Here is a 13266-nt window from a genome sequence, read left to right on the forward strand (position 1 = left end):
TAAATAAGTAGTGGATTCAGCTCTTTGGGCCACTGATATCTGTGTAACTGTAAATTGCAATGCTGGCTTTTACATAAGCAAATTTTTTGAAAATTAATTGAAAGTTAATTAATAATACTGGCTGCTTTGCAGGACTTCATTAGTTTTTTTGTTTTTAAGAGGTGCTGAGGAAGTCTTGAAAAATGTGCTGGATGCTGATTAAATAATTTTGCAAATAAAATAAGCATCAGAGTTCAATGGAAATTTTAGCAAGTGTTAAGACTCCAAAGACTCCAAACTATTTAGATTAGGAATGTCCCTCCCTCCCAAAAAAGATAAATATAAATGGTCTCTTTCAGTCAAAGGTCGTTCAATATATTATGAGCACCAAAATGCCATGCACAATTCAAATAGTTCAACATGAAATTAATTGAGATTTTATTTTATGAATATAAATACAAAACAAAGGCATATAAAATAGTTTAATTAATTTAAAAACAACACCACAATGTGAGATTTCTAATAGGAAAATTTAATAAATTAATATTTGCATGCCAGATAAAAATACAAAATTGCAACTGAAATAACAATAAATGAAACATTGTACAATGTTGCAGATTTTACTGCAATCACAATAAAAGGCCTGGAGAATTACTTAAAGTGACAAAGTACACATTTTGTTTCTGTTAAAAACAAATTACTACATGATAAAAGAACAAGAAACCAGGAAGAAATCACCCAAGAAAGTGGGAAAAGAATGAAAGGAAGTGTCAATGTACCGCCAGAAGCTCCATTTCACATAAATCGTTCTTTTTTAGTATAGAACATAAAAGCAAATTCACAATAGGTTTACACTGAGAAACACGCTGAATTACAATCACGAACTATCCAGAACAAAGATGCTTACAAAAGATGCTGCACCAGTTCTCATTTCCTTTGCAGAAATATCTTTACCAAAACAGGGAGAACGGGGAGCGAATCATGCAATAGAGCTTTAGATTTTTGTTTTAAACATGATAAACACCCAGCATTACTAGTACTGGAAAATGTGTTAACCTGTTTCCAACATCAGCTGAATGGCACTACAGAAGCAACACAGAGTTCCTTCATTTTTCTCCTGAATACATCAAAAGCTCTAGCAAATATTGAATTCAGCTACAAGAGCCAGATAAATTACATTAAAATAATCCTTCCTCCATAGAATATTGTTTCCTTTTTAAGAGAGAACCAAACAAAATATTCAAAATAAAATGTCTTCATTTTTTATAAGCATCTCCACCACAAGTCTCTGGTAACGGATATCATTCAGTGCAGCCATTGCATCTAGTTCTGGTGCTCGCATAAGGGTTGGTCCAAAAACAATGCCAAGATTCTCTGCATTCATGAGATTTTCCTTTTCATTAAGCGTTACTCTGCAAAGGAGGACAATGTTAATACGAGGCATCTCATACCAAATATTGGTTAATGACATGGTGCACATCAATTTGTGTCTGAAAACCCCTAGGGGGCAAATTGGAGGAGCAAAAAATGCATTCTTTGCCTTTTCCAGAAACCTGTGGAGAGGCTTCTTCACAGGCCTTGTGTAACAGGAACCACACAGAGATGCTTAGGGAATACTTGGGGTTAGGTAAGTGTATGCACTGTGTGGTGTAGTTAGCTGTATGGTTTCTGACCCATGATTTTTTCTTTCTGCACATAGATTATTGGTGCATCTAGCAGACTGTGTGGGTTTTTGGGCATGTGTGGGAGGCTGTTCCTACAAATCAGAACCTGGCTGAACAATAATGCTACTTTTGCGGTTTATAAATGTATTGAGGGACATTTAGGTACGAAGGCAAAACTTTGTCTAAAGACCCTCCCTCTTTATGGGAGTGTTATAAGATTGCATTTGTATGACTTTTAAATTAGTAGTGTTCCCACTTAAAGGAAAGAGGAAACCTGACTGGACTCACCAGACTCAAACTGTGTGTCTCTCATGCATTCTATTATATTCACATCTGAATTCATTTGATGCATACATTGCAAACTAACCAGGGCATGATGTTGTAAATTGGCCTATATAGGGCAAATTGCATCCCCTTGCACATACAAGAGCAGTGGCACCAAAAAGGGGACTCATCCCAGGCTGCTTTAAAATCCAGTCAAGGCTGCATTGGAACATCATTTGTAGAGGCCATCTTACAAAGGTGCTAAGTCTGCGCTTTGGCAGGCCTATCCCACCCCTCCTTGGCTGTATCAGATAGCTTCTGGGCTCCTAACATTATATATTGTTAGTGCAACTTTGCAACCATTTGTGTAGCAACTTTCTATTGCATGTTATCTGGAACCTAGATTCCACCAGTGCCTTTTCCAATAGCTCATTATCTGCTACTCTATTAACGCTGGGCGAACCACAGAATGTAATTTACTATGCACACAGAGCAGAACATATAGCATATTCTCAGACTGTGCATGGGCAAATGCAGGAACACACACTAATTGTTTCTCTGACTTCTGGTTACAGGCATAATAGTAAACAAAATGCTGTCTAGAGACACTAAACTTCTGCTTTGGTTTATGGCAGTTAATTGTCTCTCTCAATAAAACAAATTCAGATATGTAAATGAGTTTGTTCACAGACTAAGCAAAGGGTTTAATATACACTATTGCTTTACCATAAAACAAATCTCCATGAAGATTCTCATAAATGACTAAATATCCATTGGTAGGAAGTTCATAGGTTATAAAAATGCTTAAATTCTAATCTATCATGATGAATAAAATTCCTTCAGGCACATATAATTGTTATCAGACTTTGATGGTTTTTTTGACATGCTATTCTGGTATTTCCAGGGGGGTGACAGACCTGATGGGCACATGGGCACATAGGCATCTCTGCACTGCTGGAAGTGGGGGACTTTGGGTGACGCTGGGGCAGCCAGCCCCACCACTGCCTAGAACACGCTGTTCTCCCTCCACAGCCCTCAGAGCTGTTTGGAGCATGGCATATGGCAGCAATTTAAAAGGTCAGGGGCTCTGGCGGCTGCCACAATAGCAGCAGTCAGAGCCCTGTGCCCCTTTGAATTGCCAGCCCCCCCTCCTGAGAGCTTGGGTATTTCCAAAACTCTGCTTCGTAGAACATTAGAACCAGAAGAGACCTTGTGAGGTCATCAAGTCCAGCCTCTGCCCTCATGGCAGGGCCAAGCACCATCCCTGACAGATTTGCCCCCAGATCCTTAAATGGCCCCCTCAAGGATTGAGCTCACAACCCTGGGTTTAGCTGGCCAATGCTCAAACCACTGAGCTATCCTTCCCTGTTTCCTAGCTTATGATTCCAAATAAAGGATCAATGGTTAACTGAATTTTTCAGCAAGACAATGAGCTAACTTTTCCCTCACTACAATTCTTTACAGTAAATATACTAAACAGTAGAAACTAAAAATAACTGAAATATTATAAATTGTGTTGCACCTTGCTCCTTACACTGAGCAAATGACAGAAGCTTAAGAATTTATATAATGACCTGGTAATCAGATCAGCAACAAGTTTTGAACAACAAGATATTTAAAAATTAGCTTTTTAACTACTTTGCTGTTGGTTTTCCATTCCTGAGTCTGTACTAAAACATTCATTTGAAGTTCCATTAAAATACATGACCACTGATGTATCTGGTCCAGAACATACAGTAGCCCTGGGATTGCATTCTGCTGGACAGACTCAACAGAATCAATACATCCTTCAGTACAACTGTGTTTTCACTAGAAAGGCTTAAAATGAAGCTTTTTATAAGACAATAAATGATTATTCACGTTGACAATAAGTACATATCACAAACTAAAATGGGCAGAGTAGCTATTATGTCAATTCCATTTTTTACTCTATGGTTTTGTATACACATTGTCAACAAAAGGGTACTAGTTTCCTGCTTTGTAGATATTTGCAGTACCTACAAATACCATAGAAATACATTAGACTTTTTTTCTTCAAAATTGTATTCCTTTTACTTGTCTAAGTCCTTAAGGACTATGGAAGTGCAGACGGCAGGCGACACCACAGTGTTTCTGTATCTGTTTTAGTGCATTCTAATGAAGTACTCTTTTAAGACGTATTTAAATTTGTTTGTTCATTCTCCTATAACAAATGAGACTGTAGTGCTGTTAAATTTACCAAAAAAACCTCTCAATTTTCTTTATAGAAATCTGCACAAGGCCCAAAACACATCTTGTAGGCTTAGACCAGAGGGGGACAAACTATAGCCCGTAGGCCACATCTGGCCTGTCGGCCCCTTCAATCCGGTCCCCAAGCTCCTGGTGCCAAGGAGTGGGGTTGCTGGGAGAAGTCAACTCATCTCTTGGGCAGTGCAATGAGCAGGGGCCAGCTATCCTTCCACCCTTTCCCTTCTGCTCCATCTTCCCCACAGCCTCAGTTCCTCCAGTACCTGGGCAGCATGTAACTGTGCTGTTGGCCGCAAAGCTCTGGGTGGCATGGCTGCAGTTCCAGCCATGCAGTGCAGCTGCAGCACTGCCAGCTTCAGGCGGTGTGGTCAGAGGCTGAGGAGTTGGATAGGGACAGGGGATCCCAGAGGTGGTCAAAGAGGGAGTAGAGGGAGTTGGATAGGGGATGGGGAGTGGGCCACACCTGGCTGTTTGGGGAGTACAGCCTCTATCAGCCTTCCTTACCTGGCCCTACATACAATTTCCATACCCAATATGGCCCTCAGGCCAAAAAGTTTGCCTTCTCCTGGCTTACACAGTCTTGCGTAGAGGCTGCAGATTGACCTTTGTTTCAGATGAATTCATTCATTTAAAATAAACTACATACCTCTTTAAATGTGCCATGAGATACCTTAACGTTTCACAGTGTGCAGGCGGCAGTAGTTTCAATGCTTCATGAAGTGTTTCCAACTGCTCATTAGGATCCATGGTTTCTGAAACAGAAACATTAAAAAAAAAATGAAGACAATGCCAGACTTCCAGCAGAAAAGTACAGACACGCTAGGTTTGGGGAGTAACAGTTCTGAAAGGGGTCTTCATGATTAAATCTACATATCTACATATCTATACATCTACAGATTATGACAAGGAGCTTTGGTTTTGCTTTAACCAGTGTGCCTCCCTCCTTCTCTGGAAAGTTTCTTCTGGAGTGATGGGATGACTCAGTCACAATAGCTTCCATATCCTCCCCAATGAGCTGTCAACAACAGTGTCAGAAGACAAGAGCTGTGATGAGCTGTGACACATGAAATCCTGTCCACTAGGAACTGGACAGAGTCCACCACGATATTCCTCATATGTACTGAAAAAAGCTGTCAGAATGGAAATCACTACTGACTTGGACTAGTTTTGCACAAGTGACCTTGACTCTCTAAAGTCTGTGGGAGTTCTGCCACTGACTTGAATGGCAGAACTCTAAGATTTCATCCCTAGAGGTCCTTTATCTCATTATCAATCATGCTCATAAAATTACCTTATTCACAGTAAAAATAATAATAAAATTAAATGAAGGGTTCTCTGAATTACGACAATGTCAGGTAAACAGGATCACTCAACACCTAGTGATGGGAGAAAATGTTATTCACACTGTACAGTAACTATGGTTCAAGACGTATCCCCCCTGGGCGCTCACTTAGTGTGTGGGCTCAAGTATCCTCAATCTGAGATTGTCATTAGCACTGTCCATTCAAGTCTGTGCATGTGCTGTCAAATCCTATTGCCCTGTACCAAGGCTCTCTCAGGTTGTATGAGTCAATTGCCACCTCAGTTTCTTCTATACTGTCAAGTTTCAGCAGAAACTGAAACAGAGAGAAAGGAGAGTGGGTAGTGAAGCACCCGTAGGGGAATGTGGCCTCAAGGACACCATAACTTTGTGAAACATTGTAAAAAGAAGTCTGTCATTAAAGCCCCAATCTCTTGGACTGTGGGCTGAAGTTATTACCACTAGAAAGGGTGGTGGTCACAGGGGTTTTGTGACGTTTTTGAGAACCAAACTGAGGTTCCAAGCAGGAGCACAAATCTTTGTCTATAAGAAGAGATTCCCCAAACTCTTCATAAAGCTTGTGGTTGTGGGCATGAGCAAACAGAGAGATACCTTCAACAGCAGTATGAAAGGCTGTTAGGGCAGACAGGTGTAAAAAATGAGGAGTACAGGATCTTTCGAAAATGCCTGCCGTTTTCAAAAGAATCGCGTCTAGACCACAGTTTTACTTACGAAATGGCGCCTGTTCGAAAGAGCGCCATGATGCGATTATGGAAACGAAGCATGGGATATTTAAATCCCTGCTTCATTTGCATTTTTGAAGTGCCTCACTTATATCCCTCTGCTGACAGAGGGATATAGTCTAGACGTAGCCTTTGATGGGGAACCATTGGAAAAAGAAATATATTTCCTTTTTGGAAAGGCTTTGGGGGGAAACTCTAAGGATTTCTCTTATTAAGTAAAAGCAGAGGTGGAAAGGGTGCTAGAGACTCTTGGAGACTGATGTTCAGGGGAGGCCTGACCCATTTCGGAAGTGGGAAGGATGGAATGCTCCATCACGAGGAGTGGAAATGAGTCTTCCTGGTTGTACTTTTACAGCACATGTAATTTTACCCAGGCAGTGAACACACTTAGCGTGCCCACCACTGACTGGAATGGCCTCTTTACATGAGGGGCAACATTTGAACCCTGGTGAACCGAGCATACCCCTCACAAGAATTTTCCCCTCGGGAGTCTCTATAATCAGAAACGTATTTGGGATTTTTTTTGTTTTGTTTTTTTACACAAGTACTAAACATATACTAAATTAACTCTATGAACTAGACAGTATTTGGTCCTGCCATGAGGGCAGGGGACTGGACTCGATGACCTCTCAAGGTCCCTTCCAGTCCTAGTATTCTATGATTCTAAGACGCTCCAAAACTACCGTGATAAGAAAGAAATGGAAATACTAGTTCTGCCGCCAGTTGAGAAGGAACTGACAGGGCAGTTCGCCTGCATAGCCTGAAATAGCTTCAGTACAGAGCATGAGAATACTAATGGCACATGTGTGGGTTGAACGGCTGCTGCTAAAGAAAATCTCCTATTGAAGGTGCATTGAATGCATGTAAGTCACAAGCAAAGCACTGAAAGGGACACTACTTGAAGAACATTTGAGAAAAATGGAGGAGAAATGGAAACAAAGGTACTACATGATATAATCTATGGCTCATCCTTAGTCCTTTCATCCCAATTTACAGCACCCATGTGAAGAGCTTAAGCAGTACTTAACACATGTTAATAAAACAAGGAGAGAAAAAGGGACAGAAAGGAAAACAAGGAAACATTTTATACTTACTTGCAGCATCTATAAATTTGGGGTAAGCATCATATGTGATAAGTGGAATTGGCAAATCCCTGAAGTACAATTTAAGTGCACCAGTGATAATATTGATATCTTCATACATATTCACAGAAATATCTGCTTTTTCCCCATCTGTGTACAGAAAGTAGATAATATTAATGGTTTAAAAATATAAACAGATCTAAAATAGTTTTCAATGGAAAAATCTAGGCAATTAAGCAATTAGTAAGATCAGCACAGACAGATTCTGGATATGAAAACTAATCAATAAAAACTGTTATTTGACTATGAATTTCACTGTTTCAGACTAAAGCCTCAAGCCTTTTGTACAGAGACCAGTTCTTTTTTTAATCTCAAATTAACAAAAAAAAAAAATGTTATGCAGACATCCGTGTGATTCTTTTAATGGTGACTGTGTTGCAAAAACGTGTTGCAGATCAACTATATTTGAACATATCACTTTGCCAAAAACACAGTTGTCAGCATTGAATGGAAAATTAGGAAAGTTTACTAAAAAAGAAAATGTTTTTAGTATTTAGTTGCTAGGAAAAGGCAAGTGCTCACCCTCTCAGAGCAGTGGTGCTATTATTCTTGAATTCAATGTGCACTGGGTCAGTGCTTGAGTTTGTTTAGCACCCCAAACCTAGCTAGGACCACTGAGAAGCTGATGTTACCAGAGTTTTTTTGTGTAGCCCTAGTAGCCTGGAGAGGCAAAGAGGGGTGATTTCTAGCTGGAACATTTGGCTCAAGTAAAATAACCTATGGGGAAGAAGTTCCCCTTCTTGATTGTTCCTCTGGAGCTTTGAGAGTGGGAACGCCTTTCTTTTCTTATTCCCTTTGATGGAAGAGGAAGGACATTTAGCCCATGGGATCCTCACTATTTTGGAGGGATCATTCAGGGAAGAAGGCTTGAAGTTGCTCTGTTCCGTTAAGGTTCTTCTCCAGGGGTATGTCTAGACTACATGGCTCCGTCGACGGAGCCATGTAAAGTAGTTTACTTGACAGAGTCAATGAAGAAGAGATTTAAATAATTCCTGATTCATTAAAATAAAAATGGCCATCACGCTGTGCCGACAATCAGCTGTTTCGGTGCAGCGCAACAGTCTAGACGTGGATCGGTCGACAAGGGAAGCCTTTAAGGAGCTTAATTTACTAGTGAACCTTTTCTGTGCCGGCACAGCGCAGCGGGCATTTTTATTTTAATGAAGCGGGGATTATTTAAATCTCTGCTTCATTGACTATGTCGAGTAAACTACTTTACATGGCTCCGTCGACGGAGCCATGTAGTCTAGACACACCCCAGCTGACTCATTGGCCCACCCAGAAAGGGTTCACTAGTAAATTAAGGCAATAACTGAGAATGTTCAGTATTTTCCTACCCAATGACATTGTTCCCAAGAGCCCAACTACCATAGTCAGGCACTGTGAAGTCACAAACTTTGTCAGAGGGAAAAGGGCAGCTTTTGGCAACCAAGGCTAAAATAGGATTTATAGATCTTTCCTGGGGATGGCACCTGTCCATGCTGCCCAATGACCAGCCTTGCCATTGGAGAGTCCAATAGGCAGATCGAGCCTGGGCTGAGGCACGCCTGGGCTGAATAGAACCCTTCACAATGTGCTGGAATACAAGTTACAACAGACATTAAAGCAGGTACCTCTGTCAAATGCCATTTTTACATCTTCAATTAGGTCACTAAAGCCTGAGACTCTGTACAGTCCTTCAGAGTTAAGACCTGTTAGGAGAGAACATTTTCACTTGATTAAAATTAGTATTAATTTCACTTCTCTATTAAAATAGGCTTGTCCCATGCCAGGTTTTTCATTTAAGGCAATGAGGTAATAAGGTCAGTTAGCTTTTAAAAGCTTTCCCAGGTTTTTCATTTGGAATACAATTTCACCCCATCCTTTTAACCCTGACCCTTGCATCCACAGCATTGTTAGGCTGAGTTCCCAATCATTTTGTATAATCATGTTTATGATAATGATTCCAAGGGGTGAAAAAACAGATTAGCTTAATTATGAGCTAATTCCTTTTTATCAGCTATTGGAGATTAAGCAAGCTATATGTACAGTAAATATTTTAGAAGCAAAACATATATTTTAGTAAAGAATATAAAATGTGGGCTAGGAAGATGAAATATGCACTTTCTAAAAACTAGTCTAGTTTTTATTGTGTTAATCTTTCTGATTAAAATATCATGGGAAGCACAGGATTAGGAAGATGCACATGAACATCAATAAGATCGGAGACCATCCAAGAGTGGAATTTAGCAAGCATGCAGCTATGTCAAAACAATACTGTATGCTGTGCATTATGAAACATTAATTGCATCTGTCCAGCTCTTCTACATTAACAGGCTGCTTGTGAGACATTAAATAATATCAGCAGAGCTTTTAAAAAATAACAGATATTTGTGAACCAACAAATAACACCAAGAATGATATCAACTGCGTAGGATAATTGGCAGTCATCAAATGTTCCATTTGAAATTGTTTTGAGCAGTTCAGCAAACCCCCAAATGACCTAGATCAATCTAAAGGGATTATCATTAAAGCAAACAAAGTCTATTAACTATGTCTTACCTCTAGATTCAATTTCTCTAATACACATGTCTACGACCATTGGCCTTTTGGTGATGTGTGCTTTTACTAGTGTTGTAAGGTCACAGCTGTACACCTTTTTGACATGCTTCAGATCGGGCTTGCAGTCATTTGGAACCATTTTGGAACACTGCTTATGAACATTTAAACCACAATCTGGGAGAAAAATGAGAAGAAGATTAACCCAATGTTGGGTCTGGTGAAAATGTGCTCTAATGTTAATATAATAAAGTGTTTATTATTTCTACAGGATCTGTTCCCACAGCCTTCATTACTGTAAGGGCCATTCATGCAAGTAAACAGCAAAGAACTGGTGCGGGTTTTACAGAACACTTGCTGGCTTAATACAATCCCATTCCAAGATGCAAAACCAAATCTTACCTCTTCTACAGGATTTAACAGAAATCAACCAAAAGAAAATCAAACGCTGCAACTCTATAATTCTCTATCAAATCCCACAGATTTTTAAAGTACTTTCAACAGAATCCTATTGGTTTAATCCCCATTATGGCCTGTAGGATTTTTCCATATGGGAAGAGATCTATTACTTGGTAATGTTTTTCTACTTATATTTCCATGTAGCTATTTCATGTTCTAAGCCCTTCTCTCAAACTTTACATTGTATTAGGCTAAATCTACAGTACAAGCTACTTTTGGTGGCCTGTAGTGTATGTATAGTGTACATGCTGCACTCAAAAGCACCCTGCATCCACATTGGTGCGTAGCTGCATATGGCAGCAAAAGGTCTGGCAGATGGGAGGCAGCAAGCAAAGACTTTAGCTGTTCCCCCTTTTCCAGTGAAAGGCTCTGCAGTGAAAGGCTCTAGCACTGGAGATTAGCAGAAACAAAACTGAGCCTTCTCCAGCGCTTCCCTCCTTTGCAGAGTCTTTGCTTTCTGGCAAGGAAAAGCTTCAGCAGTGGAGGAATTGGCAGACCCTTTCACTGCTGCTGGAGATTTTCCTTGTAGCAGGGAATGGCACCAGCAGTGGGGAGTTGCTGGTGTTTTTCTCTATATAGGAGAAAGGCTCCAGCTGTTGTGATCTAACAAGTCTTTCCTATCTTTTTCCCCATCAGTCCGCTGCTGGAGTCTTTCCCCGCAAAGGAGAAGGGGACCAGCAGTGAGAGGCAGTGGGACACTACACAGCTGAAAAGAGCAGTGTAGGTGGGAAGGAATGGCTTGAGACAGTTGGTTTTATACATGTATCTTTCAGGTGTATCTTGACTGGCTAAATCCATGTCTCACTGTCTATACTGATACACACACACAACATATGGCCAAAAAAATAACACACCTTTAGGGTGAGATTGTGACATTTGCTCTTAACTCTGAGCATGTGAGGGGAGGAGGCCTCCAAACTGTTTCTTAAACTCCCCCATGTGCTGCACAGTACATTGTCTCACAGTGGTATTACTTCCAATGCTGGTTCATAGACTGGGTTTTTGAAAGAGAAAGCCCAGAAAGCTGGCAATTCCAAAATAATTCTATTTAAATTAAAATGAATATGGATATGGGAATAATTTATTTTAAAGAACTGAGCCACAGTTTTATTGTAAACATTTTACAAATGAAGTTTTTAAAAAATTTTAGAGTACAAGTTAATTGAAATCAGATATGCAGAAAAAAAAAACATTTTGTACAAAAAATGGGCCAAGCACAATCATCAGCACTAATGCTTCATCTGTAGGAAAACAGTAGGGAAACCAACAATAACACTACAAGAAACATAGTGAAGACAGGCTGAGCAATGCAGTTCCATTTAATGTCATGAAATATTCATTATTTGAGTCAGTAAGTCTTGTGTAATGCTATTTGACCAGCATTTTGCCTTGTCTAAAGCCCAGCCAGTTCCTTCTGACTTCACTGGGAGTTTTATCAGGTTTCTGATGTCTTGCAGTAGCAACCCTTGCCTTGCAAGATGGTGACTATTTTGAACTGGCATTGATAACTGGCGATGCAAATGTCATCCAGAGCCCAGTCCTACAAAGTGACACATTGAATTACCAGGGCATAACATAACAAAGCTTATACTTTTAAGTATAAGCTTAAAAAACAATAAATGGTCTGGTTCCCCCCTTTTCCAGTGAAAGGCTCTCTGCAGTGAAAGGCTGTAGTGCTAGGGATTAGCAGAAACAAGACTGAGCCTTCCCTTGTGCTTCCTCCTTTGCAGAGCCTTTGCCTTAGCACTTTATAGACTAAGAAAACATGTTGATGGCCCACAGTGTTTCCTCTCTTAGGCCTTGAGCCATCAAAGATTTCCAGTGTTTATCTTGACCACTGTGAGTAGTCCTATTGATTTCAATTATTCATTGATCTCAAAGTGAGTATGCATAACGTTAAAGTTAAACAAGTATTAGAGTTTGGAGGATCGGATCCTTGGTAAAGATCTACAGGATACCTTCCTTTCTCTGTACTCCTCCCAATATTTAGTATCTATAGAGAAGTCACCTTTGTATATCATTATCATTGAGTTTGTTGATATTTTAATTTATAGTGAATAGTCTGCAGATGATGTGACTCTCCTTTACATAAGAGCAAAAGTCAGTGTTGAATCTTAGCATAATTCCATCTCTGTCATTCATGTGCTATTACAAAAAACACTTTGTCTTCTTAATAGGATTATAAAGCTAAAGAGTTTTGTCACTTAGAATTTATTTTGAAGTGCTCCATCTCATGGTAACAATAGAAGTCCAATATGTCACATTTGAGCAGTCAAAATTTATGAACCTTGTTCCAGACAAAATGACTGCTTATAATTCTATTTTGCTCTGTAAATGTAAGAATAGCTCCCTTCCATGAGGCCAGGAAAATTATTAAGGCATAGGATGAGGAGTCAGAAATTCTGGGTTCTGCATCACAAACTTCCTGTGTGACCTTAGGAAAATAATGTAGAGAACAACCTCCTCCTCCTCCACAGCATCCCCCAACCTAGAAGAATTGCCCTAGTAGGGCAGGATCAGACCTGTAGAAGGAAGGCAGCCCTCCACACACTGCTGAGTTCTCTTCTGTTGGCTTCCCTGAACCCCAATACATGTTGAGGGCCTGGAAAAATTAGTGGGGGGTAGAGGCAGTGGATTACTCAGCTCTACCAGCCGCTCTCATTCCTGGAGGGGAATGGACCCTCTACAGATTGTTGTGCTTCTGACACTGCACAGTGTTTTTGGCACAGCATCACTCTATGGCAGGAGGTTAGTGATCTAACCCTTCCTCAATCAGACTGTGAAGAACTCTAAAGCACAGCCTGACCCTTGGTGTGCTTTTAGGATTTAGTCTTTAATAATCCCGAGTCTCAGTTTCTCTCTGTGTAAAATAGAGGGACAAGGAATTTGGACAGAGGGGGAAGAAGAGATAGAGAGTATGAGGGGATGTGAGGGAGGGTACTAGATTGGCT

At 40.2% G+C, this 13266-nt stretch overlaps 1 protein-coding gene across 3 annotated transcripts in view; it reads right to left on the reverse strand.

Annotated features, from left to right (window-relative positions):
• Positions 1 to 490: 490 nt before the first annotated feature.
• The window catches only part of CHN1 (chimerin 1), a 184364-nt gene continuing 171588 nt past the window's right edge, over positions 491 to 13266 (reverse strand). For all 3 annotated transcript variants that reach the window (XM_075933671.2, XM_075933670.2, XM_006119476.5), the window contains 5 exons: positions 9860 to 10033; positions 8932 to 9009; positions 7271 to 7408; positions 4780 to 4885; positions 491 to 1391 (listed from right to left, as the gene is read on the reverse strand). In XM_075933671.2, coding sequence (XP_075789786.2) covers positions 1220 to 1391; positions 4780 to 4885; positions 7271 to 7408; positions 8932 to 9009; positions 9860 to 10033 — 668 coding nt within the window. In that variant the 3' untranslated portion in view covers positions 491 to 1219. The remainder of the gene's footprint in view (positions 1392 to 4779; positions 4886 to 7270; positions 7409 to 8931; positions 9010 to 9859; positions 10034 to 13266) is intronic.

Source organism: Pelodiscus sinensis, chromosome 7, assembly GCF_052426305.1.
Source record: "Pelodiscus sinensis isolate ZL-2025 chromosome 7, ASM5242630v1, whole genome shotgun sequence".
Taxonomy (NCBI): Eukaryota; Metazoa; Chordata; order Testudines; family Trionychidae; genus Pelodiscus; species Pelodiscus sinensis.